This window comes from Budorcas taxicolor, unplaced genomic scaffold (genome assembly GCF_023091745.1).
Source record: "Budorcas taxicolor isolate Tak-1 unplaced genomic scaffold, Takin1.1 scaffold332, whole genome shotgun sequence".
In the NCBI taxonomy this organism is placed as follows: domain Eukaryota; kingdom Metazoa; phylum Chordata; class Mammalia; order Artiodactyla; family Bovidae; genus Budorcas; species Budorcas taxicolor.
In genome coordinates, this window is record NW_026292103.1 from 55,325 (window position 1) to 77,440 (window position 22,116).

The 22,116-nt window shown below is 42.8% G+C and overlaps 2 protein-coding genes across 2 annotated transcripts; both read left to right on the forward strand.

The window, feature by feature from the left end:
- Positions 1-990: 990 nt before the first annotated feature.
- LOC128071299 (quinone oxidoreductase PIG3-like) lies at positions 991-9,982 on the forward strand. Its single transcript, XM_052664179.1, has 7 exons — positions 991-1,003; positions 3,556-3,669; positions 3,934-4,076; positions 6,185-6,452; positions 7,687-7,899; positions 8,824-9,020; positions 9,800-9,982. Exons 1-7 carry the CDS (start codon positions 991-993, stop codon positions 9,980-9,982), a joined length of 1,131 nt encoding a protein of 376 aa, XP_052520139.1.
- A 663-nt stretch (positions 9,983-10,645) lies between these two features.
- On the forward strand, positions 10,646-18,966 carry LOC128071298 (splicing factor 3B subunit 6). The gene is made up of 4 exons (XM_052664177.1): positions 10,646-10,904; positions 13,802-13,920; positions 18,404-18,542; positions 18,713-18,966. The coding sequence occupies exons 1-4, from the start codon at positions 10,875-10,877 to the stop codon at positions 18,800-18,802; spliced, it is 378 nt and encodes a 125-aa protein (XP_052520137.1). The 5' UTR covers positions 10,646-10,874; the 3' UTR covers positions 18,803-18,966.
- Positions 18,967-22,116: the final 3,150 nt, after the last annotated feature.

The following is a 22,116-nucleotide window of genomic DNA, read 5'->3' on the forward strand; positions in this document are numbered from 1 at the left end:
GAAAATAATTTTTGATGACAAATCCTTGTATGGTTTTTATCATGTAACTCAGAGGTATTCAAATAATTGGCTGAATCCTATAAATTTCTTTCCCTTCTAATTTATGCAAATTAGATTTCTCAGAGCTTGTCCATAAAAATGAAAAAGATGAATGCTGAAACCAGTCTCATTCAAGCAATAATTAATATTCATCCACAGATGACATAATTATTTGGAAAAATTCAACCCCACCAATGGTCCAATAAAAGTTTTATATTCAATAATTATTAATATTTAAAATAATACTTTTACTTTGGCCATGCCATGCAGCCTGTGGGATTTTATTTCCCTGACCAGGTATAGAACCTGGGACCTAAGCAGTGAGAGCAGAGAGTCCTAACCACTGGACTGAAAGGGACTTCCCCTAAAATAATACTTTACATAACATAAAAGTAATTCAAAATAATGTTTTGATCAGCTATGAACTAATAATATTGTAATGATAAGTAAATCCAGAGGAAATTTAACACTTTATAGCCCTACAATCACAGAAAACTTTAAACTGTCAGGTTACATATATTTTGTTGCAGATAAGAATGATCAATAAAGCATAAAATATAGGATATAATTTTTATGCAGAATGAAAATATAAGTATCGGGAAAAAATGAAATTTTAAAACTTCCAACTGTTAAAGAACTTGTTTGGGTACTTTTTAGTGGATGATTATAGTATCAAATTGCTCTAAAACCCAACTCCACTTGATACATTTAAAAGCCTGATATGAGTTTTAAATGTCAGTATTTATGACCAAAAATCATATCTTTTGTACTACCTTAAATGTAAGATGAAAGATTTTAGATATCAACTTTAAAATATGAGGAACGCAGCTTTTAAAAATGCTTTTTGTCAAAAAGAAAAAAAGGAAAATGCTTTTTGTCTATTGATGAAGACCACTGCCTAGAGTAAGAACTATCTTGGGCCCTGAGTCATACAGATGGGTCCTCAGGAAGATGGCAGAGGCAGGTAACCAAATAGGCAGCCCCACCAAGCTGACTCCAAGCTCTTTCCTTTCCTAGAGCCTTCCTCAGTCTTTGCCCTCCAACCTCAAGGTGGAGTGCACATGGAGAGAGGGGAGGAAGAGCCCAGACAAAGTCAGGCAGGCACAGAAGTTGGCATGGTATCCAGAGGTGAACTGCCCCAGCTCCTCTAGGCAAGGACCAGTTGTCATCACTGAGCTGCTGGGCTGCCCAAGCTTGGGCTTGGTTACCACAGAAGCTGCTGGTTTACACAGAACCCTTCAGAGGACATCTGGGAGAGATTATGCCCTCAACCCCATTTAACTTTCAGGATAAGCAGCAGCAGCTGTACCCTCACATCAGCTGGGTTTCTGGGACACATGCTTCCACCTCATTCCTAACACAGATCTTGCTTGTTCTGCTAAAACATGAACCTGTGGGGAATCCCTCTAAGGCCAGAGATGTGGACTGTGGAATACTGCCACAGCAACCAGTCATCTAAAATTTACCACCCAATTCCACAACTTATATTTTGACAAAAAAGGGCTGGAGCAGAGATGTTTCAAGGAAATCACGTTTTTGTGGTTTCCAGCAGAGCTCTCTATTGACCCTTTGGGAGGTTAGTGTCCTCAGAGATGGACAATTACATATTTTCATAAGGCCTGGTGCTCTGTGTGGCTTGTGGGATCTTAGTTCCCCTATCAGGGGTGGAATCCATGCCATCAGTGATGGAAGCTTTGAGTCCTAACCACTGGACCACCAGGGAAGTCCCTTGGGTCTTACTCTTTAATTATCAGGGAGTCAGCAGTATACAACCCACTCCAGTGTTCTTGCCTGGAGAATCCCAGGGATGGAGGAGCCTGGTGGGCTGTCATCTCTGGGGTCGCTAGAGTCAGACACTACTGAAGCGACTCAGCAGAAGCAGCAGCAGTGTAAGTTCCTCCCCTCCTTGGGACATGGTCCCTCTGAGACACTAGAGCCTACCCCCCAAAAAAGTAGCAAAAAATACCCACCACAAAGTTTCCAGAAAAGGCCTCCTTTGGCCTTTTGGACCTTCCCTCTGAATACACTGTTGGGCTTCTTCTGTCCCTTTTCTTGCAATAGTGGTTTTGACACAGATGACAAGAGGAGGGACAGTGGCTGACAGGCGTTTCTGGAAAACAGGCCTTATAAAAAATAGGTAATTTGGGTAGCCTTCTGGCAAGAATGCTCAGGAGAGGGATGTAAGTAAAGAGAAAGGGAATTTGTAATTGATGGGACAGATGGTTGCCCCAGGCAGTCTTTCCTTCTACTCGAGAGCCTTGGGCAGGACCACGAGATAGAGTTTGATTCCTGGCTCTGACATTCATCAGCTATGTGCCCCTTGAAACCCAATTAATCTTTCTGTTGATACATCTTAATTCCTTTTTAGTGAAGTGTCATAAAACTCAAATAACAGAACACATGTGAAGAGGCAAATTATAAGGCACTGCAAAAAAAAAAAGTTACCTATCTTTTTATACAGGTGCACATACATGTATATTCTTCTAATCCAGTGGCTTGTAACCAGGAACAGGCGTTTTTTTGCTCCCCAGGGGATATCTGGCAATGTCAAGACATTTTTTATTGTCACAACTGGAGAAAGGTGCTGTTGGTATCTAGTGGGTCGAGACCAGGGGTGCTGCTAAACACCCCACACTGCACTGGGAAGTCTTTCAAAACAAAAAATTATTTAGTCCAAAATGTCAATTGTGGTAAGGTTGAGAAACCCTGATGTAATAGGCATTTATACGGCTTTTATTTAACCAGGCTAAATTGCCTCATTGGGCAGCACCTTCCAGGGGCCACTCCCTCATCCTCAGGAAAGACAGGAGAAACCACAGAAGTTTAAAGAATCCCAGGACTGCTTTTATCCTCTTTCCCCCCAGTGTTCCTCTTTTTTTCTCAGAAGCACCCTGCTTGCCCACCTTACTCCAGAGACCAAGGACAGAAAGAGAACCAGCCAAAAGCCTGACCAGGCTGGGAAATGGACCCGTTGCCCGCCAAGAGTTCCGGTTCTAGTTCCCTTAGAGAGGGAATGATTCTCAAAGTTGAGTGCTGTAACAGCATTTCGCGCTAAACCAAGGGAAGGACTAGATTCCAGAGGCTCAAAATTCACAAAAATCTGATTTGCTGCCACTAGCTTTGCATTTCGGAGAAGGCAATGGCACCCCACTCCAGTACTCTTGCCTAGAAAATCCCATGGACGGAGGAGCCTGGTAGGCTGCAGTCCATGGGGTCGCGAAGAGTGGGACACGACTAAGCGACTTCACTTTCACTTTTCACTTTCATGCATTGGAGAAGGAAATGGCAACCCACTCCAGTGTTCTTGCCTGGAGAGTCCCAGAGACGGGGGAGCCTGGTGGGCTGCCGTCTATGGGGTCGCACAGAGTCGGACACGACTGAAGTGACAGCAGCAGCAGCAGCAGCAGCAGCAGCAGCAGCAGCTTTGCATTTTCAAGGGAGAGGACGAAGGGGAGGGTTGATTCTGGCCAACCCCACCCCCCTGCACTACCCAGAGTGCAGCCTTCCGCCTCCTAGGACCCGCCGGGCACTCAGGACCGCGCCCTGTCACCTGGAGCAGCAGCAACAGCAGCAGAGGGGCCGGGCCTGGAGCAAGTAAGGAGCTCACACAGGCTCTAGGGATCCGGACAGGTGGGAGATTCCAACTCAGAGGGAGTGAAAATTGCTTCAAGCTCTTCAGCGTTTTCCTGTTCCGCCCGCAGCCAGTCGGTGCGGCCGGCCTCCCTGCACCCCCATCCCAGCCTGAGCCTCCCGCGTGGGGTTGGCCTGGAGGCGGCAGGGGCCTCGCTGGAAGGAGAGCAGGGGCCGACGGCCAGACGGATTGAGGGAGGCTGCTGGCCGGCAGCGGGGCACTAGGCCCCTGAAAGAACTTTGCTGTACCCTGTGTGTCCTCAGAGACATTGATAGCTGTGCACTTTGACAAGCCGGGAGGACCAGAAAATCTTTACTTGAAGGAAGTGGCCAAGCCCAGCCCAGGCGAGGGTGAAGTCCTCCTGAAGGTGGCAGCCAGCGCCCTGAACAGGGCGGACTTACTCCAGGTACCCAGGGGTCTGGCAGCAGCTGGGACTGAGCAGGGCAACGCGGTCTTTAATAAACATTCACCAGACAGGTGAAGGAGACTTTAGGCACTGCCATTAACGCTCATCATGAGCTGCTTTGTCCGGTTCTGTAACTAGAACCATTTAGCCTCCCTTGTTTACACAAAATAAAGGGGATATGCACAGCAGAGGCCACCCTGTGTCACCCCATTGTCTGTCTGCTCAGGCTTCCAGATGTGTTGGTGGGGTGGGTGTTAGACCTCCCTGTATCTCCTTTGAAAGTGAAAAAGTGAAAGCGTCAGCTCAGTCTTGTCTGACTCTTTGCAACCCCATGGACTGTAGCCCACCGGACTCCTCTGTCCACAGGATTCTTCAAGCAAGAATACTGGAGTAGGTTGCCATTTCCTTCTCCAGGGGATCTTTCTGACCCGGGATTGGACTGAGAGGATGCAGGAAGGCCAGGGGTCTCCAAATGGAGGAAATAGGCTTCAGGTGTCAGACATTTTTTCTCTCTCTCTTAAGTGGCAGGAGGAAACAAACAAGTGTTAGATTTTTTTTTTCCCTTCTCTATACAAATTTAAAGAGGTTTCTCTTAAAATTCTGTGTTGCCATAATGAAACCTGGTTTCACCTGAACTTTTCTCAAACCTTGAGCTAACCAATGCATTTTTCTTATAGAAATGTTTGTCTTAAGCTATGTTAATGAACTATGCATTTACCCTAGACTCTGTCTTTCAAGTTGGTTCCACCTAAGACTCAGAACCAACTTGACAAATCTGCATGTTTTACTCATACACTGCTCTCCGAATCTATGTTAATGGAAACTATATATTTACTTGGAAACCTGTCTTTCTTCAAGATTCATGTCAATGGTTTTATGGCCCGGGATGACTCACCTGGTGCCAATGTTATTTCAAAAGGCATGCTGTGGGTGAGGGGCTTGGTGCTGAGTTTTGAGACATCTCCTTTCTATAATTAACACCTTGCTAGTAGCTATATAACATCCGGCTAAAGACTAGCAGGGGGGCACTCTTCTTGCCCCCTTCTGATTTCTCTATCTCTTCTATACTTTAATAAAACTTTATTACACAGAAGCTCTGAGTGATCAAGCCTCGTCACTGGCCCCGGACTGAATTCCTCTCTTCCAGAGGCCAAGAATCCTGGCGTCTTTTGTGGTTCAGCAACCTTTCAGAACCTAGGTCTCTTACATTGCAGGTGGATTCTTTACCGTCTGAGCCACTAGGGAAGCCCCGCCTCAAAGGTTGGCATCCTCACACCAGGAGTCAAACCTGGGCCGCCTGGGTGAAAATCAGGCATCCTGACTGCTCCCCAGGCAATCCTGTTCACCATTTGTACTCTACAGATAAAGAAACTGAGAGTCAGAGAGCTTCAGCAATGAGCCCAAAGCCACACACTACTAACCAGGGGAGCAGTGATTCAGATTGAGGTCTTTGTCTTAAGGATCCCAAGTCTGTCTTCTTTTCACTCTGAGGGTTCCAGAGCTGGGAGGGGGCAGTGCTCTTAAGAACTTTCTTCCGATTTCTTCTTGAAGCACTAAACTGGGCCACCTGCATTTTTTGAAGTGACTAAGAAATGTACACCAGAATCACAGGGGCACTTATTCAAAATAAATAGGGCAGGGATCCAGGCATGCATACTTTGAAAAAGCATCTCAAATTGTTCTGATGCACATTCCTAGCTCAGTCCTTCTGGTCTCAGGCCTCTGGCAATTGTGAGGCGTGAGTACAGAGCCTGGCACTTGATATATGAGATATATCATTAGGAAGCCCATGGTTTAGTTACTAGTCTTGCTATTAACTTGTTTTGCTACCCTGGTTCCCCTGACCAGGCCTCAGTTTATTTGTAAAAGAAGGGGTTTAGATGATACAAGGACTGAAGTGATATCACAAGTTAGACATCCACTGATTATGGGACCTAGTCTCTTATTTGTATGAAACAAATTACCTCCCCTCTCTTTTTTCTCGACTTAAAACCTAATTTTACCCTGAATTTTGTCTTAAAGGGGGAGGAGGGGAGCTATGGGAAGGCCAGGGATGCTGACACAGATTTCTGATCATGCTTACTACCTAGTGTGTCCTCTTTCTGCAGAGACAAGGCCAGCATGCCCCACCTCCAGGAGCCAGCAACATTTTGGGACTTGAGGCATCTGGACACGTGGCAGAGCTCAGAGCTGGCTGCCAGGGACCCTGGAGGGTTGGGGACCCAGCCATGGCTCTGCTGTCTGGCGGGGGCCAGGCTCAGTATGTCACTGTCCCTGCAGAGCTCCTCATGCCCGTCCCAGCAGGACTGACCATGTGTCAGGCTGCAGCCATCCCAGAGGCCTGGCTCACTGCCTTCCAGCTATTACGTCTCGTGGGTAAGGACCAGCCCACCCCATGCTCACTCCATACAGCATAGTTCAATTTATTCATTTATTCATAACTCAGCCACCTCAAAACCCAGCAGTCCTAAAAGGCAGCTTTGATCTGGCCACTGAACAATAGCCAACCCCAGCACCCCCTACTTCGTATCAGATCCTCATACTATGTAGCAATGGCTTGATATTGAGCCTGAAAATCATGGTTAGCAGATAGAAAACCTGGTAAGCACTGGATAGAAGGCCTGTGTGCATTTTCACACTGTAAGCCCAGTAGTAGTCCCTGCTTCTCAGTCTTGCTAAGCTCTGAGAGCCCTAGTGCAGCAGATGGAGCCATTCAACCAACTCTTTAATTTCTCCTCACTCCCACTGAGGCCAGCCAAGAGCTCATGTGAGGGTCTCTGCCTTTGGGGAAATCAGTGTAACTGGGAAGACAACCAGTGTTTGGAAGGGTGGCCCTGTCTCTAACTACAAACTACAACAGAAGCTTAAGGTGAGAAAGGTTGGTACGGGCGAAGGTCAGAGAAGGCTTTCTGGAATAGAAGGACTTGAAGGGTGGTAGAGCTGTGATGTGGAGAAGGTAATGGCAACCCACTCCAGTATCCTGCCTGGAAAATCCCATGGACAGAGGAGCCTGGCAGGCTGCAGTCCATGACGTCGCTAAGAGTCGGACATAACTGAGCGACTTCACTTTCACTTTTCACTTTCATGCATTGGAGAAGGAAATGGCAACCCACTCCAGTGATCTTGCCTGGAGAATCCCAGAGACGGGGGAGCCTGGTGGGCTGCCATCTATGGGGTCCTGTAGAGTCGGACACAACTGAAGCGACTTAGCAGCAGCAGCAGAGCTGTGATGGACAGAAGGTATACCAAGGTGGCCTAAGAGCATCAAGGTGAGATTGGCTGCTTCACTCTCAAGTGAAGGATGGGAACTTCCCTGGTGGTCCAGTGGCTATGACTCTGCTCTCCCAATGCAGGGGACCCAGGTTCAATCTGGTCAGGGAACCAGATCCCACATGCCACAAATAAGAATTTGCATATTGCATCGAAGATCAAAGATCCTGCATGCCACAATTCAGCCAAATAAATAAATAAAAATAATTTTTTAAAAAGACAGTAAGAGATTTCACATTTGGTGGTCCCAGGGCCAGGTGATCATGGTAGAATAAACCTATGTGGTAAAGGTATAGCAGCTGCAAAGTAAAGAAAATGGTTCCTATACTTTCTATCACAGGAAATGTTCGGGCTGGAGACTCTGTGCTAATCCATGCAGGAGCAAGCGGTGTGGGCACAGCTGCCATCCAACTTGCCCGGATGGCTGGGGCTACTCCTTTGGTCACAGCTGGTTCCCAGGAGAAACTTCAAAAAGCAGAAAAGCTCAGAGCAGCTGCTGGATTCAATTACAAAGAAGAGGATTTTTCTGAAGCAACACTGAAATTCACTAAAGGTAAACAAAGCTTCTGCAGTTCAGCAGGAGTTTCAGAGATAATTAAATAAAATTCTCACCAGCCACAAAGTTGCCTCTGGATCTAATTTCCCTCTGCTAAAAGCACACCACCTGCCCAGGCCAAATTTTAGTACTCTACAGTTTGACCACTGGAGACAGGCAGGCAGTATTTAGGACTAAGATGATTTTCATGGGCATTCTTGTAAGTGATATGATTCATATGCTTTTTATAAAGAGAATAATCACACAGAGTTCGCCTGCAATTACTCAGGACTTCTTTTTCCCAACCAGTCACTCTGTAGTGAAATTAAAAGGAGATAGAGGTAGAAACTAGTTTGGAGCTGGTCATAGTAGGCTTTTGTAGGTAGCTCCCTAAGTGGGTAAGCAGATGTGTATGCCTCTATATTCCAGAGCCAAATCTGTTTCTATTTGGCTCATCCCATTCTATTTTTTGACAAGAATCAAAAAGAGATTTAAAAAGAAAGCTAGCAAAGCCATGATTCAGAGAACCCTGTGCAGACACTTCATAACTTAGATATGGACTAGCCTGTACTATAGGCTGGGGTGGATCTCCCCTATTCCCCTGGGTGCCAGTGGGATCGATCTCCCCTGTTCCCCTGGGTGCCAGTGGGTCTCTACTTATGTGGAGGGAAAATACCAGATCATGGTGTTGTCCCATTTCCCTCTTGCTGTGGCAGGGATCATAAAATATGAACTATGTCACATATATATGATAGACTTCAGCTCTCTAAACTATTTACAACCATGGTTCTATAAGCAATGTTCTGAGTTCCAACCTATAGATTTACTGCTTGCACTTGTATATATTTATACCCATATTTCCACAAACATGCCATGTAATCTTCTTTTGCACCAATCTTTCTGATTTTGACTAACATCACAAATCTGTGTTTCATGTGAGAGGTGCTGGAGTCAACCTCATTCTAGACTGCATAGGCGGCTCCTACTGGGAGAAAAATGTCAACTGCCTGGCTCTTGATGGTCACTGGGTTCTCTATGGTCTGCTGGGAGGAGCTGTCATCAGTGGGCCTCTGTTTTCAAAGCTACTTTTTAAAAGGGGAAGTCTGATCACCAGTCTTCTAAGATCTAGGGACAAAAAGGTGAGTGATGGGTGAAAATAAAACATGTGATTTAACTATTATCCAGAAAAGTGTGATTCATTCACATAATCCTGAGAAAGGATCACATATTAAGTTGGAAAGCCTGTAAAAACCTGCCCCTCTGTGGATAAACTGGTAACCCAATTTCAAGAACTAATTAAAATCGGTTGATGAAGGCCTCAACATCTTGGAAAGAGGGTGGCTAATACTTAATATAGTATGTAAACTTCATATAAAATGAACAAAGCCTTGACTATATTAGGAAATATTTCTAATAGTACCAAGACTTTTGTTTGCAAAGGCAGAACTGTTCTCAGTGTGCTAAGAAAACCTCTTAGGTAAGTAAGGTTAGTAAGCTTCTACCTTTAAAAGATTATACATTCCTGAAATCGTGTGGCATTCCAGCAGGTGCCAGCTTTGGGAATGTTTCCTCACAGGGTTTCACACCTACTGGGGGATAACAGGGGTTAAGTATCTCTTTTGAATTGAGCCTATATAAGACCTCTCTATGGCTGCCTCCTGCTTGAAGTCTTTATTTAAAAAGAGTCCTTCAGCTTTCAGTGACACTAATATTTTCTCCAGGCTTGATCTTTACCTGGTACAGAACCAACCTTACAAATCTAGAGGCATGCACATACATGCTAGGAGTGAGGTGATTATTACATACCCTTGTGTGACTTCAGATATGTAAAAATTTCAGAGAAAGCAGAAACGCTAAGCAGGGTGGGGAGTGACAAAGAAAGGCCTCCGTCCAGACTGATGGTCTTCTTTTCCTTAAGTACAAGCAGATGCTGGTGAAGGCTTTCACAGAGCAAATTCTGCCCCACTTCTCCACGGAAGGCCCTCAACGTTTACTGCCGGTTCTGGACAGAGTCTACCCCGTGGCTGAAATTCAAGAAGCCCATGAGTACATGGAGACTAACAAGAACGTGGGCAAAATCGTCCTGGAGCTGCTCCAGTGAAGAAGTGGGTAGTACAAGACAAGGCTACCTCTCCAGTCTTCCGACAGCAAACTTGGAGAAAACTCTGTACACAGGCGACCGAGCGCCACTCCAGGCTCGCCTGTAACCCCCTATTTCTCCCCCAGCCTCCTCAAATTATCAGTATAAAGCCGGTCTAAGGAAATAAAGAGTGGACTTGACGAGTGGCGCGTGGACTGCGGTCGCCGACTGGGGGGCGAGGTGGGAGTCGGGACAGGCATAGTCGCGGAGATTAGAGTAGAGGCCTGGTCGGCTCATGCTCAATTTCGGGGGCCTGCGCTAGCGCCAGGGCTTCTGAGTACCAGATACAGTGTCGGCCACAACACAACCAGCCAGAACCCTGCAGATTCGGCATCGCGCACTGTCAGAGGCCCGGAGGCACGCACACGTCCCCTCGCACGTAGCGCGCGGCCTGCAGCCCGGGACCCCACTCCACTGCCGGTCCTCTCCCGCAACTCACCACGGTGCAGACCCACCTCGCGAGGCCCGCTTCCGCCCTGCGGAGCTCTCCTCAGGCCTCGCCCCCTCCAGCCAACTTCCGTGGTTCAGGGCCTCCCCGACCGGAACACTTAAGCCCAGGCCACGCCCCTTCCGGTTCAGAGCCCGGAAGTGCCTTGGCCTCTCGCCTTTCAACCTTCCGGCCTCGTTAAGTACCTCAGACCCATTTTGCCCTGGAGTCTTATTTGTAAGAGTAGCTACGTCAGCACGTTTCGGCGTGAGACGGTGATATTCCGGCGAGTTAGAACAGCTTCCGGCGGAGTCTGGATGTTGATGTCCTGCATCTGATGCGTTGTTGCGCTCGAAAGTGAGCGAGCTCCGGAGGAGTGCGGAGGAATTCAAGTGTTTGGTGCGGTAACTTCATCAGCCCGCCAAGATGGCGATGCAAGCGGCCAAGAGGGCGAACGTGAGTGTCGGGGTCTTCTGCCAAGGAGGGGGAGCACTTGGCTGCTGGCGTGACCAGAGAGCATTCTTGGCCCTCCTTTGTCCCTTCGGCGGGAAGGATTAGAAGTTACCTGTCAGAGGGGAGATTTCATCCTGGCCCCGACCTTAGGGATGTGCTCCTAGAGTCACATTTACGTCACTGTTGCTTTTGAGTCTGTTATCTTAGTGTCAGTGATAGTGTTAACAGCCTAAGTTGCTTCACGTGTACCTGGAATCTGGCATCAGGATCTCCTGGGCCTAAAAGTCAGTAGCGGAGTTGAACCCCCCATAAATCACTTAGGCTTAACAGGCAGCTGGAACCGGGAAGTATCCTCAGATTATGGAGTTTTTGGATCCTTCATTAATGTTTTCAGAGATATTTTTTGAGCACCTTAGTATGTTCTAGACTTGAGAGAGGATCCAATAAGTCAGTCATATTTATTGAACACTTAAACTATGTGCCAGACACTAGTCTTAAGTACTGGAGAGACAATAATGAATTTAAAAAAAAGACTTGCTGCTTACATTGTAATATTAGGGAGTGGGGTGTTACGGAAACCTAAGAAAACTTGTCTCTAGAAAGAGAGTGGTCAGCTTTAAGCTTCTGAGACGTATACTAAGGTGAAGACATAATTGAATATGGTGAGGTGAAGATTTTTGGCAACTTCGATGATAATCATTTCAGTGGATAAACGTGGAATACGGTGGGATGAAAAAAAGGTAGAAATTGAGAAAATAGGAATAGCTTTTTCACAAGTTTTCATGTATGTACATAGACGTTGGATGACAGTTAACTTTATTTTTAAAGATGTGTGATGTAAGGTGTATTTGTATGCCAATGCTGCAGGAGAAAGATGGGTTAAATTCAGTAGTTTGGGGTAGGTGAGGGGTTATCATAGCAATGAGAGGGAAAGGGGATGAATGTGGATAAATGAAGATTGAATATAAGGCATTTACCATTTGGTTATATCTGTTTCTCTAATAAGCAAGAGCCAAGGTTATCACCTGGGATGAGCAGGGAAGAGAGGATACAGTTCAACTCAGATATGTCAGAGGGAGTGGTGATGGTAAGGTTTTAGGAAAGAGGAGAAACTGTGATAGTGTCTTGCAGAGTTAGAAAGCATATTTACTAGAGAAGTATGTTGTGGTTGACAGTGTTTATTATCTACTTGAACTGAACCTTAAATCTTAACGTCTAAAACTTGATTGTACTTGTTTACCATTTGTCGCCACTAATAGCTTGAGGGCTAAGTTATCTTGTTCTTCCATTTATACAACACTTTATTGGTAATGCCTGAAATAGATGCTGGTTTAATAGTTATTGTGCACATTAATAATGTCCAGTATGTAATTAGTATGTTAACAAGGAGCACAAGAATGAAATCTGGACTGGAGATACATATTTGGGAGTCATCAACTTATTGTGGAAAGCATGTGTAGTTAAGAGACCAAAGGAATGTAGAGTTAAGGGGAGTATATGAAGAGTAAATACAAGAAGTCTAAAGATAAAACTCTTTGGAAAATCCTATTTTAATGGCCAAAGAAGACTGAGGACTACTAGCCAGAGAATTAGGAGGAATCCGAGGCGATAGAGTACCAGGAATAGTCAAGAAGGTGATAGTGAACAGTGTCAGAAGCCTCAGAGGAACTGATGAGAATTGAACACTGCAAGTGAAAGGTCTTAGTGCATAAAAACAATTTTCATCAAAGTGCTTGGGTAGAGCTAGATTGTGGGAGGTTAATGAGTGTCATGAAGTAAAGAATAAGAGGCAATGAGTATATACACTGCATCTTTTCAGATGCTTGACTGAAAGAAAAGAAAAAAAGGAGCAAGATGGGGTAGTAAGTAGAGAGCTTTTTTTTTTCCCTTTCATTCTGTAATCCTAATGTATATATATAACAAAGGTACTCACTAAATATTTGAATGAATAAAGAGGGATCCAAAGTATTTATTTTGTGTGACAATTGGGAGTATATAAGCAACTGTTCACGTGACAAAAGAAGCTAATGGTGAGGAAAAGGCTGTAAATTCAAAGGAGAGAGAGGATCATTGATAGAACAAGTTTCTGAGACCAGAGAAGGGTCATCAATGGGAGTTTTATTATCCAGCAAACAGGAAACAGTTCCCTTGTTCTTTCCCACAAATGTCTGTAGCATTGAGGACTTTTAAATGAGGTTAGATATCTTTGTTTACCTGTAGTGACTAAAAATCTGGATTTTGTAGTAGTGTAGTAGTAGTGAAGTCGCTCAGTTGTGTCCGATTCTTTGCGACCCCTTGGACTGTAGCCTACCAGGCTCCTCCATCCATGGGATTTTCTAGGCAGGAATACTGGATTGGGTTGCCATTTCCTTGTCCAGGAGATCTTCCCGACCCCGAGGGTTGAACCTGGGTCTCCCACATTGTAGGCAGACGCTTTACCATCTGAGCCACCAGGGAAGTCCTGGATTTTGTAATAGCCTCTTATTAGTTCCTACTAACAGCCCTCCCTTCCCTGGTGGCTCAGACAGTAAAGTGTCTGCCTGCGATGCAGGAGACCAGGGTTCAATCCCTGGGTCGGGAAGATCCCCTGGAGAAGGAAATGGCAACCCACTCCAGTATTCTTGCCTGGAAAATTCCATAGACTGAGGAGACTGGTAGGCTACAATCCATGGGATTGCAAAAAGTCGAACACGACTGAGCGATTTCACAACAGCCCTCCCTATAACCAGTGCCCAGTTGCTTTTCCCAAAAGCATGCCATTTTCATTAATGTCAGATTATAATTCTTATTCTTGGTGTATAAATTTATGTATTTTTTTTAGAATGTATTATGAGACAATTTTTCAAATGGTAGCACTCTTGCCTGTGATTATAATGATAATCCATTATCTTTCATTTTAGATTCGACTTCCACCAGAAGTAAATCGGATTTTGTATATAAGAAATTTGCCTTACAAAATCACAGCTGAAGAAATGTATGATATATTTGGGAAATATGGACCTATTCGTCAAATCAGAGTGTGAGTCTTAATGAAACTCTTGAAATGTCATTTAGAGAAATGATTGTGTAATTTATAACTCAGAATTAACAGCTGACAGAGGGCCTTACCAAGAGGCTAGAGACTAAGCCTAGAGACCCTCATGATCCAACTCAGTGAAAGCCAAGAATGGTAGTTGTGAAATTACAGAGAGCATGAAGTAGTAATGAGTGGTTTGAAGGCAACAGATGGGAAGATATACCTACTCTTTTATATACCTACTCTTTGTAAAGAAGTATTCTACTGTGGTTACTCTTTATTTTCTCAAGTCTTCACTGTCTCCTTTACTGACTCCAAAATTTCTGAGTAAGTTGTGTAAAGAGATATAAAAGTAACAGAAAAATGATTTTTTTGCAACTACACCTTTCTGTTGACGATTTAGAAGTATAGGGCAAAGTAATTATAAATCCATGTTTTAATTTAATCTAAAGATTGGGGCTTCAGATGATATCTATTGAACATCTTCTGTATGCCATTTGTCCTAATAGGTGCTTTTATTTGCATCACCGACACTACAACCCTGTGTGGAAGTGATAGGGTGTCTGTATCACAGGTGAGACTACTAAAGCTCAGAGAGTAAAAGTATCAATACTTTTCTAGTTTCAGCCAGCTCTTTAGTGATAAAATCTTGTGATTCTAAATTGAATCTCTGCATAGTACCACAGCTGCTGTCCTTTTAACTAGTATACATAAGCAAATTAACTAGGAGTCCATCTAAGAGGATTTCTAAAGATTTTATTTTCCATTGGAATTCTTTTATGACTTGAGAGTTCCTTCTTGGCTTTTAGAACTCTGTGAGATCTTGAGGATTCTCCTTTTCAGTGATCACTGTTCCTCCAAAAAGTAAACGAAGAGCTAGAAATGTACCATCATTGGTACTCAAAACTGAGATGAAGTGTTATAGATCAATTGTCCTTTTAAGGAACTCTTTTTTTTTCCAAATTCGATAAAAGTTTTGGGCCCTTTCTGCAGAATACACACAACATTTCACATGTGATTTCAGTGGGTACATGAGCTCTAGGTTAAGAACTCCTGCTTGAGACATACAAGAATGGTATACAGAAGATCCCTTGACTTGGGGTTCAGGAGACAAGATTCTGCTTCAGGATGAATCATGTGACTCTAGACAAGTTGCCTGGCTTTTTCCTCACATAGAAGATAATCTGAATGGATAGTGCCTTTCAACTTTTAACATGGAGGCAGTATGATAACCTAGGTTCGAATACCAACTGGGTGCTTGCTAGTCATATGAAACAGCAAAATAGTTAACTTTCTGGAATTTATCTATGATATAAAATCTTTCTAGAAGAATTTCCCAGAGGATCAAATTAGATAGTTCACACTTTGAGTATTTCCTTCCCAGTGTGCATCAGCTACCCTGTCTCTGTGCTCCCATAGCGTCTTGTCTTAGTTGTCATATGGTTTTGCTGTTGACTGTGTGCTCACTTATGGCTCCTGCCAGCCTTTGGATTCCTCCAGGGCAGGTAACCATATATTCTTTTCACTTATGTTAACAACTCTTGTTGTGCCTGGCACATGTTAAGCACCCGGTGCCTGTAAGTAAATTAATAGTATAGAAAGTGGCAGTGTATTTATGAAGGTATAACAAAATTTATTGATAGTATACAATTAAGAGATTAGTGGAGTTAAGTCAAGATAAAGATTGCAGAGTAGCTCAGGGCCTTAGAACTTTCAGTCCACTGTCTGGGGTGGATTTCCACCCAGCTCATCTCATTCCTGGCTCCTCATTCTTCAGGTCTCAGCTTTAATGCCAGAGTGGTTTTCCTAGACCACCGTAGCTAAAGTAACCCCTATCTTCCCATTAATCTCTCATTAACTGCAACTGTTTTGTATTTATTTATATAATATCTTTCTCCTGCATGAAAAGAGCCCCTTGAAGGAAGGGATGATGCTCATCTTTTTCACTATTGGATTTCCAGCACCTGTCACGTAGAAAGAACGCTATCTATATTTGTTGAATAAATTCATAAAAGTTTGGTATGCAAGAACTTGGGTCTAAGTTATTGATTGAGGAACAGATGTTTCCTGTCCTGTAGCTGTGGGCATGCTCTGTGGCACCCAGCAGTAGGGTGAGTGGCCTTCTCAGTTTGCCCAGAGCCAAGGAGTTTTCTGGGACAGTAGACTTTCAGTGCCCAGACCTGGACAGTCTTGGGCAAACCCAGCCGATTTGCAGCTCACCTGGCATGTAGCAGACTCTCGGTGCTTTGAACTTCTTAAAGCTCTTTCATACTTGTTACATTTTTTGTTTATTAAACCCATGTGTGAGGTAGGATGTCACTATTTGACACATGAAACAGCTGAAGCTCAGAGAGGTTGTTCCATGAGTAGATCTCCTTATTTTTACTTTTAAGCTTTTGCCATTGATAAGAAAATAATGTTGCAGGAATTCCGTGGTGGTCCAGTGGTTAAGAGCCAAGCTCTCACTGCTGAGGGCCCAGGTTCAGTCCCTGGTCAGGGAACTAAAATCCCATAAATTGTGTGGTGTGGCCAAAGGAAGAAAATACTGTTGACTCAGCACCTAACATATATTAATAGTAGGTACCAAGTATATGTTTTTAATTAAAATTATAATGCAGATTTCAAGATACTAGGTTGATAATTAGGGGCTGGGGCACTTGAGATGGAGCATCTTTAAAATGGGTTTAGTGCCTGTCCTGCTTCTACTTCCTAAGAAGATGTAAGAGGAAAAAGAGAGATGCTCTTGTTTTGTTAGCTTCCTGGAAAAAAAGATGTGTGTGAGAACTGATAGGAAAAAGTATATCTCCATCCTTCAGATGCTTATTAGCACTTGCTGTATGCATAGCACTCACTGTAGGAGTGAAAAAAAAAAAAAAACATTTATTTGCCCTTTTGGAACTTAAATCGTTAGGTTTTTTTGTTTTTTGTTTTTAATGGTTTTATTCCAAAATAAAAATTAAGTGGACTTTTGGGGAAAATCTTTGGGACAGTGTTTTTTTCCTTTGAGTATTCCCCAATATTTCAAGAATAAGCATTCTTGAAAATGGTTAAAAGTCAGAAGTTGTTACTTTCAGTGAGTATAATAAAATTCTTCATCAGGCCCATGCAGTCTGACAAAGTGAGAGCGTTCTATGGTCCTGGCACCCTCCAACCCCCTCAGTCCCCTACACCTCTCCCTTTTACAGGAAGCACAAGCTCTGACCAGGGCCCCAAACTGTAGTCTCACCCTAGATCAAATCTAGGCAGGTGCCTCCCCTTCCCGTGGGCCCACTGCCTCTCTTGACCCTGTGCAGTCACTGTGGCAGTTGATAAACCTTATTGTGCAGTTGCATTGGGTGGCTGGAACTCAGATGGAGGCAAGGAGATATCCATCTTTAGCTTACCAGAGCATAAGCTGAATAGGACCTCTGCCCGCTGTCCCCACTCATAAGCACATGGCCATCTGCCACCTGCAGTTTGTTGCTCCTCACACTTCTTCCCTAGCTCCTCCCCTAACTGAAGCTGGTGTGAAGAGAGGAGGTGGCAGCCCTATAGCTTTCCTACACAAGAAGCAGCTCCATATCCATGAGCTTCCGTGTCCAGCCACCTGCCAGTATTCTTCTCTGACTCACAAGTACCCCACCAACAAGCACACTTCAAACCCAATCCCTCCAGAAACCCGGCCCTTTTCCCTGGCTACAGAGGGCTGTGTAATGCATAAAAGTGCAAATGTTAACTAAAAGTGAATGTCTGAAAGTTAGCAGTTGACTCTTGTTTTAAAAGGGCAAAGAATCTTCTAAGGAAAATGGAAGAAACTATATTAGCTCTCTCTTTACATTGGAGGACACCTGTCCTGGTCATAAAGGATGGTGGTTGACTGCTTTTAATTTTGCCATCTTGGTAGGGGCTTCCTTCCAACCCCACTCCTGCCACAGATACAGAATTTATTTTTATGGATTTTATAAGCTTTAGTAAAATACTACTCAGAAACATTTGATCCCTACATTGATGGAGACTGTCTTGTGTTTAAGAATTGGAACTAAAATTAGAGTGAGGGAGAAAATCAAAATCTTTAGAAACAAGGGACTAGTGTGGTAAATAACCAAAACGTATTGTTTCTGTTACATAAATGCACATTGAGAAAAGCTGTATCCTAGACATCCTTGTTAGTAACAGCTATCACTCCTAAGGTACTATACTTACCAGTGTAAGACTAAAAATTGATTTTTAGTATGAGAAGTAGGAAAGTGAACATGAGGACTGTTCTCTCTTAGGGTAGTGAACATGAAGACTGAACGTTTCAAGCTGGTTCTTTGCTGCTATTGTTTTAGTAACCATATTAGTATTCTTAATATAGTAAGTTTCGCCTGAGATATGGTACTTAAAACAAAAATTACCTATTTCAAGAAATTAAAGGCTTATTCAGTATACCTGTCCATAATATCTGTTTCCCCTAAAGGTTTTCAGGTAAATGTGTATTTTAATTAAGTCCAATTCAACTTTGTAGGGGGAACACACCTGAAACTAGAGGAACAGCTTATGTGGTCTATGAAGACATCTTTGATGCCAAGAATGCATGTGATCACCTGTCAGGATTCAATGTTTGTAACAGATACCTTGTGGTTTTGTACTATAATGCCAACAGGGTAAGTACAGCCACAGTCCTCATCACTTGGGGAACCCGTGTAAGAGTTAGTGAAGGGTGTACCATTAGGGGAGATGTATCGCCCGAGTTATTTTATAGCTAGTGCTATTGGTAAAATTCATTTGACTGTAGGTTGGTAACTGTTAACTTTGGTCCATACTACACTTTCAGGCATTTCAGAAGATGGACACAAAGAAGAAGGAAGAACAGTTGAAGCTTCTTAAGGAGAAATATGGCATCAACACAGATCCACCAAAGTAAATGTTTTCTGCATTTTCACTTTGGACTAAAACCCATGAATGACCACCACTATTTTTTTTTTCTTTAAATGCTGAATATTGTGATTTCTTATTTGAGATTGAAAAAGACCCACTTGAAACTGATATATGTTAGAATACATTATGTTAATAAACTTGTAGCTTTGGGTAAAACATGTCAGTGTTTTCTCTTAAAATTTTTCCTGTGTTATACCAGGAAAAAAAGATAATAATAAAACAGCAATTGAACTATATCAAGAATTATTCAGTAGTAGGTAGTCCTAGAGACTGAGCTTCTTGAGAATGGGGACCTTTTGATATTCTCAATACTACCAGTGACCAATCCAGTGCTTAACCATCAGGGGAACTTATTAAGAGTATTGTTACTTATTGAATGTCTATTAATAATGAAATCTACATAATAACTCAGTGAAGGTAGGTATCCATTTTGCAGATAAGGAAACCAAAGCTTATCATGTTGAGTGAATGAATAAAATATTTTTGGACATCAACTGGTTATTAAGCACATGAGTACATTTGAATGATACTTGGTTTACAGTTAGTGAAATGCCTTTGTCAGTATTGGTACCTTTGTCCTCAGACGTTTATTCTAGAAATGGTCATTCAGATGATAACACATTGTTAGAAATGTGAGAGCCAGCTGCCAGGGTGGTGGTATTTGTTTTTACATGTCTAAGATGTATTTATGTATTCTTTCCCTTTCGTTAATAAGTGTCTGTGTATATTTTGGACTTTGGCTCATAGTATATCTTTGCCATAAATAAAATACTTAATGCTTAGTCTTATAATCACAAACTCCCATGGCATGGAAATAGTATGTTTATTACCACATTCATCATAGCTCAGCAGCTTGGAGGAGATAGCTGTAATTTTCTTTTTATAGTTTAGGCATGGGCCAAATGGAGAAACATGGACTAATTGTTTTGTATATAACTATAATCCAAAATCAATTTGAAAGGTACAAGCACTGAATCGTTTAAATGGACAAAGCCTATTCTACTTTTAAATGCATTTAGCATTGAAATCTATCATTACTGTAAGAAAATAGACTATTTTATACTTTTTGTACTGTCTTCTCAAAGCCTACTATTGAAAATCAAGAAATAATTGTCTTATTTATTAACTCTGTCTGAGTGCTTTTTGAAAGCACTGTTTAAGAGTAGAATAGAGTCATTTATTTCTAAAAAGACCAGGCAGATGACAAAGGAGCCACAGCTGTAATTTTCTTGTGGATGCTTTTATGAGTTCCTTATTTTTGTAATGCTCAGTGTGCTTTTAGGTATTTATAAATATAAAAAGAATTTTCTAAAAGACTTTTGTAAGGGGAAAACAAATTAGACCTACTTACAGTGTGGTTTGTCTACAGACTGACTTGCCCCCAATATAAGTTGTTTTAAATTAGTAACAAGGGGGAATTCTTGACAGTTATAACTGGTCTGTCATTTGGATTATGTGTCTGTTAGTTGAATTTCATGACCTAAAGTTAAGAGTTTTTTAAAAATGCCCTCTAATTGGAAATTTTTAGCCAGTTCCAGTTACGTTATGAGAACATTAATTCAGGGGACACATCCTGAGCCCCTGCTCTGTTCTCTGTTCGTACTGAAATGCTGAGGATATAGTTATAGCCAGTCCTCTCCACCAGGCATTGAAGGCACGGTTTCTCAAAATGCTTTTAAGAGTACAAGGAATCGGGACTTCGCTGGCAGTCCAGTGGTTAATACTTCACCTTCCAAGGCAGGGGATGTGGGTTCGATTTCTGGTCTGAGAGCTAAGATTCCATATGCTTTGTGACCAAAAAAAAAAACAGAAGATAAAACAGAAGCAATATTGTAACAAAGACTTTAAAAATGGTCCCTATAAAAAAAAAAATCCTAAAAATAAATCCAGGGGGACATCGAAGCCACCTGGGGAGCTTAAAAAAAGGAAATGATTGTGTTCATGTGCATGTATGTACACACACACATGTGCCAGAGCTGCTTTACATCCATGTAGGTTAGATTTCAAGTTTCCAAGAAAGATTTTGTATGAATAGAGAATTCATTGACTGAAAGTTTGAAAATGACTGATACGACATATATTTCATCATCACCTTCTTGCTTAACAACTTTTGGTGGCTCTCACAGGATGATGCCCAAACCCTTGTCATATTGCATCACAATTTTCTGTGTTATCTTTTAAGAGTGTCAGTAAAGCAAGGCTTGTGAAGTAGCGCCCTACCCTCTTCATGTGCTAGCCAGTAGGTATTTGCTTTTATTCCCCCTACTCTTAGTGTCTCCTGTTACCACCTTGGCTATGAGAACTCTAGACTGAGATTATTTACTTGACTCTATAATGGGCGCCTGAAATGGTCCTTGGTGCTATTTTTAGTTATCTTATTGATGTCACAGCAGAAAACATGATGATAATCTTTTATACAGGCTGGCTTCTGAGGAATTCTCATAGGCCTTTTGTATCATTGAGGAAAGCGAGGAACCAAGACATTCTGAAGGAAACACCCCAGAAAGGAGTGAGTGTAGCACCTTCTGACTGGTCTGGTCCCACCGTAGAGGTAAGCACAGGGACTGGTGACTGAAAGCAAAGCAGCCCCTTTCTCATTTCATTTTCTCCATCTTAAAGCACTGCTTCTTCCTTAGCTCCTCAGTCCTCAGCAGAGGAATACAGCCAGGACTTTCTGGAGACAAAAGGGATCGATAAAATAGCTGAGCTGTGTCATATCACATACATGACACATTTTGTGATGTGTTATCAACAAGTCTGTGAGGGAAACTTAATAGCACTTGCCCCTCCCTCCGTCTGGAAACAATTCTAAGACATCACTGACAGAAGAACCCTGACGATGGCCCAGAGCTTTTCTCACTCATGCCAACTAAAAGAAAAATCTCTTAGCTACATTGCCATGGGCTCTCCTGACATACATAACCCATATCAATCAGTGGGCTGGTTTTAAAACCTAACTGGAAGTTCCTGTAAGTTATAGTAAAGGCAGATGAAAATATTAATAAGCAGCATAGATAGAAACAAGTTCAGAATCATATTCTTCTCAGCAGTAATGCTCCAGTGTAAAGTTAGAGCAAATCTAGATGAAAATAAGTACATGCTTACTATCACAAGTAATGTGAGTTAATGTATGGCTTTGAAGCATAACACATCATCATTTCTTTAGATGATGCACAAAGTGCACTTTTCCATCTTTTCCAAGAAGGGAGCACGTAAGTCCGAATGGAGATTTCATGATTGATCACCTGAAGTGCTCAAATCCAGCATTTGATGACTAAGCTATAGGGTTTGGACAAAATG

Coding starts and splice junctions, on each gene's coding strand:
- LOC128071299 (XM_052664179.1), top strand. Junction 3,670..3,933: donor GGCTCTAGGGATCCGGACAG/GTGGGAGATTCC, acceptor GTGTGTCCTCAG/AGACATTGATAGCTGTGCAC. Junction 7,900..8,823: donor AACACTGAAATTCACTAAAG/GTAAACAAAGCT, acceptor TTCATGTGAGAG/GTGCTGGAGTCAACCTCATT.
- LOC128071298 (XM_052664177.1), top strand. CDS start 10,875: ATGGCGATGCAAGCGGCCAAGAGGGCGAAC. Junction 13,921..18,403: donor CCTATTCGTCAAATCAGAGT/GTGAGTCTTAAT, acceptor TCAACTTTGTAG/GGGGAACACACCTGAAACTA. Junction 18,543..18,712: donor TGTACTATAATGCCAACAGG/GTAAGTACAGCC, acceptor CTACACTTTCAG/GCATTTCAGAAGATGGACAC.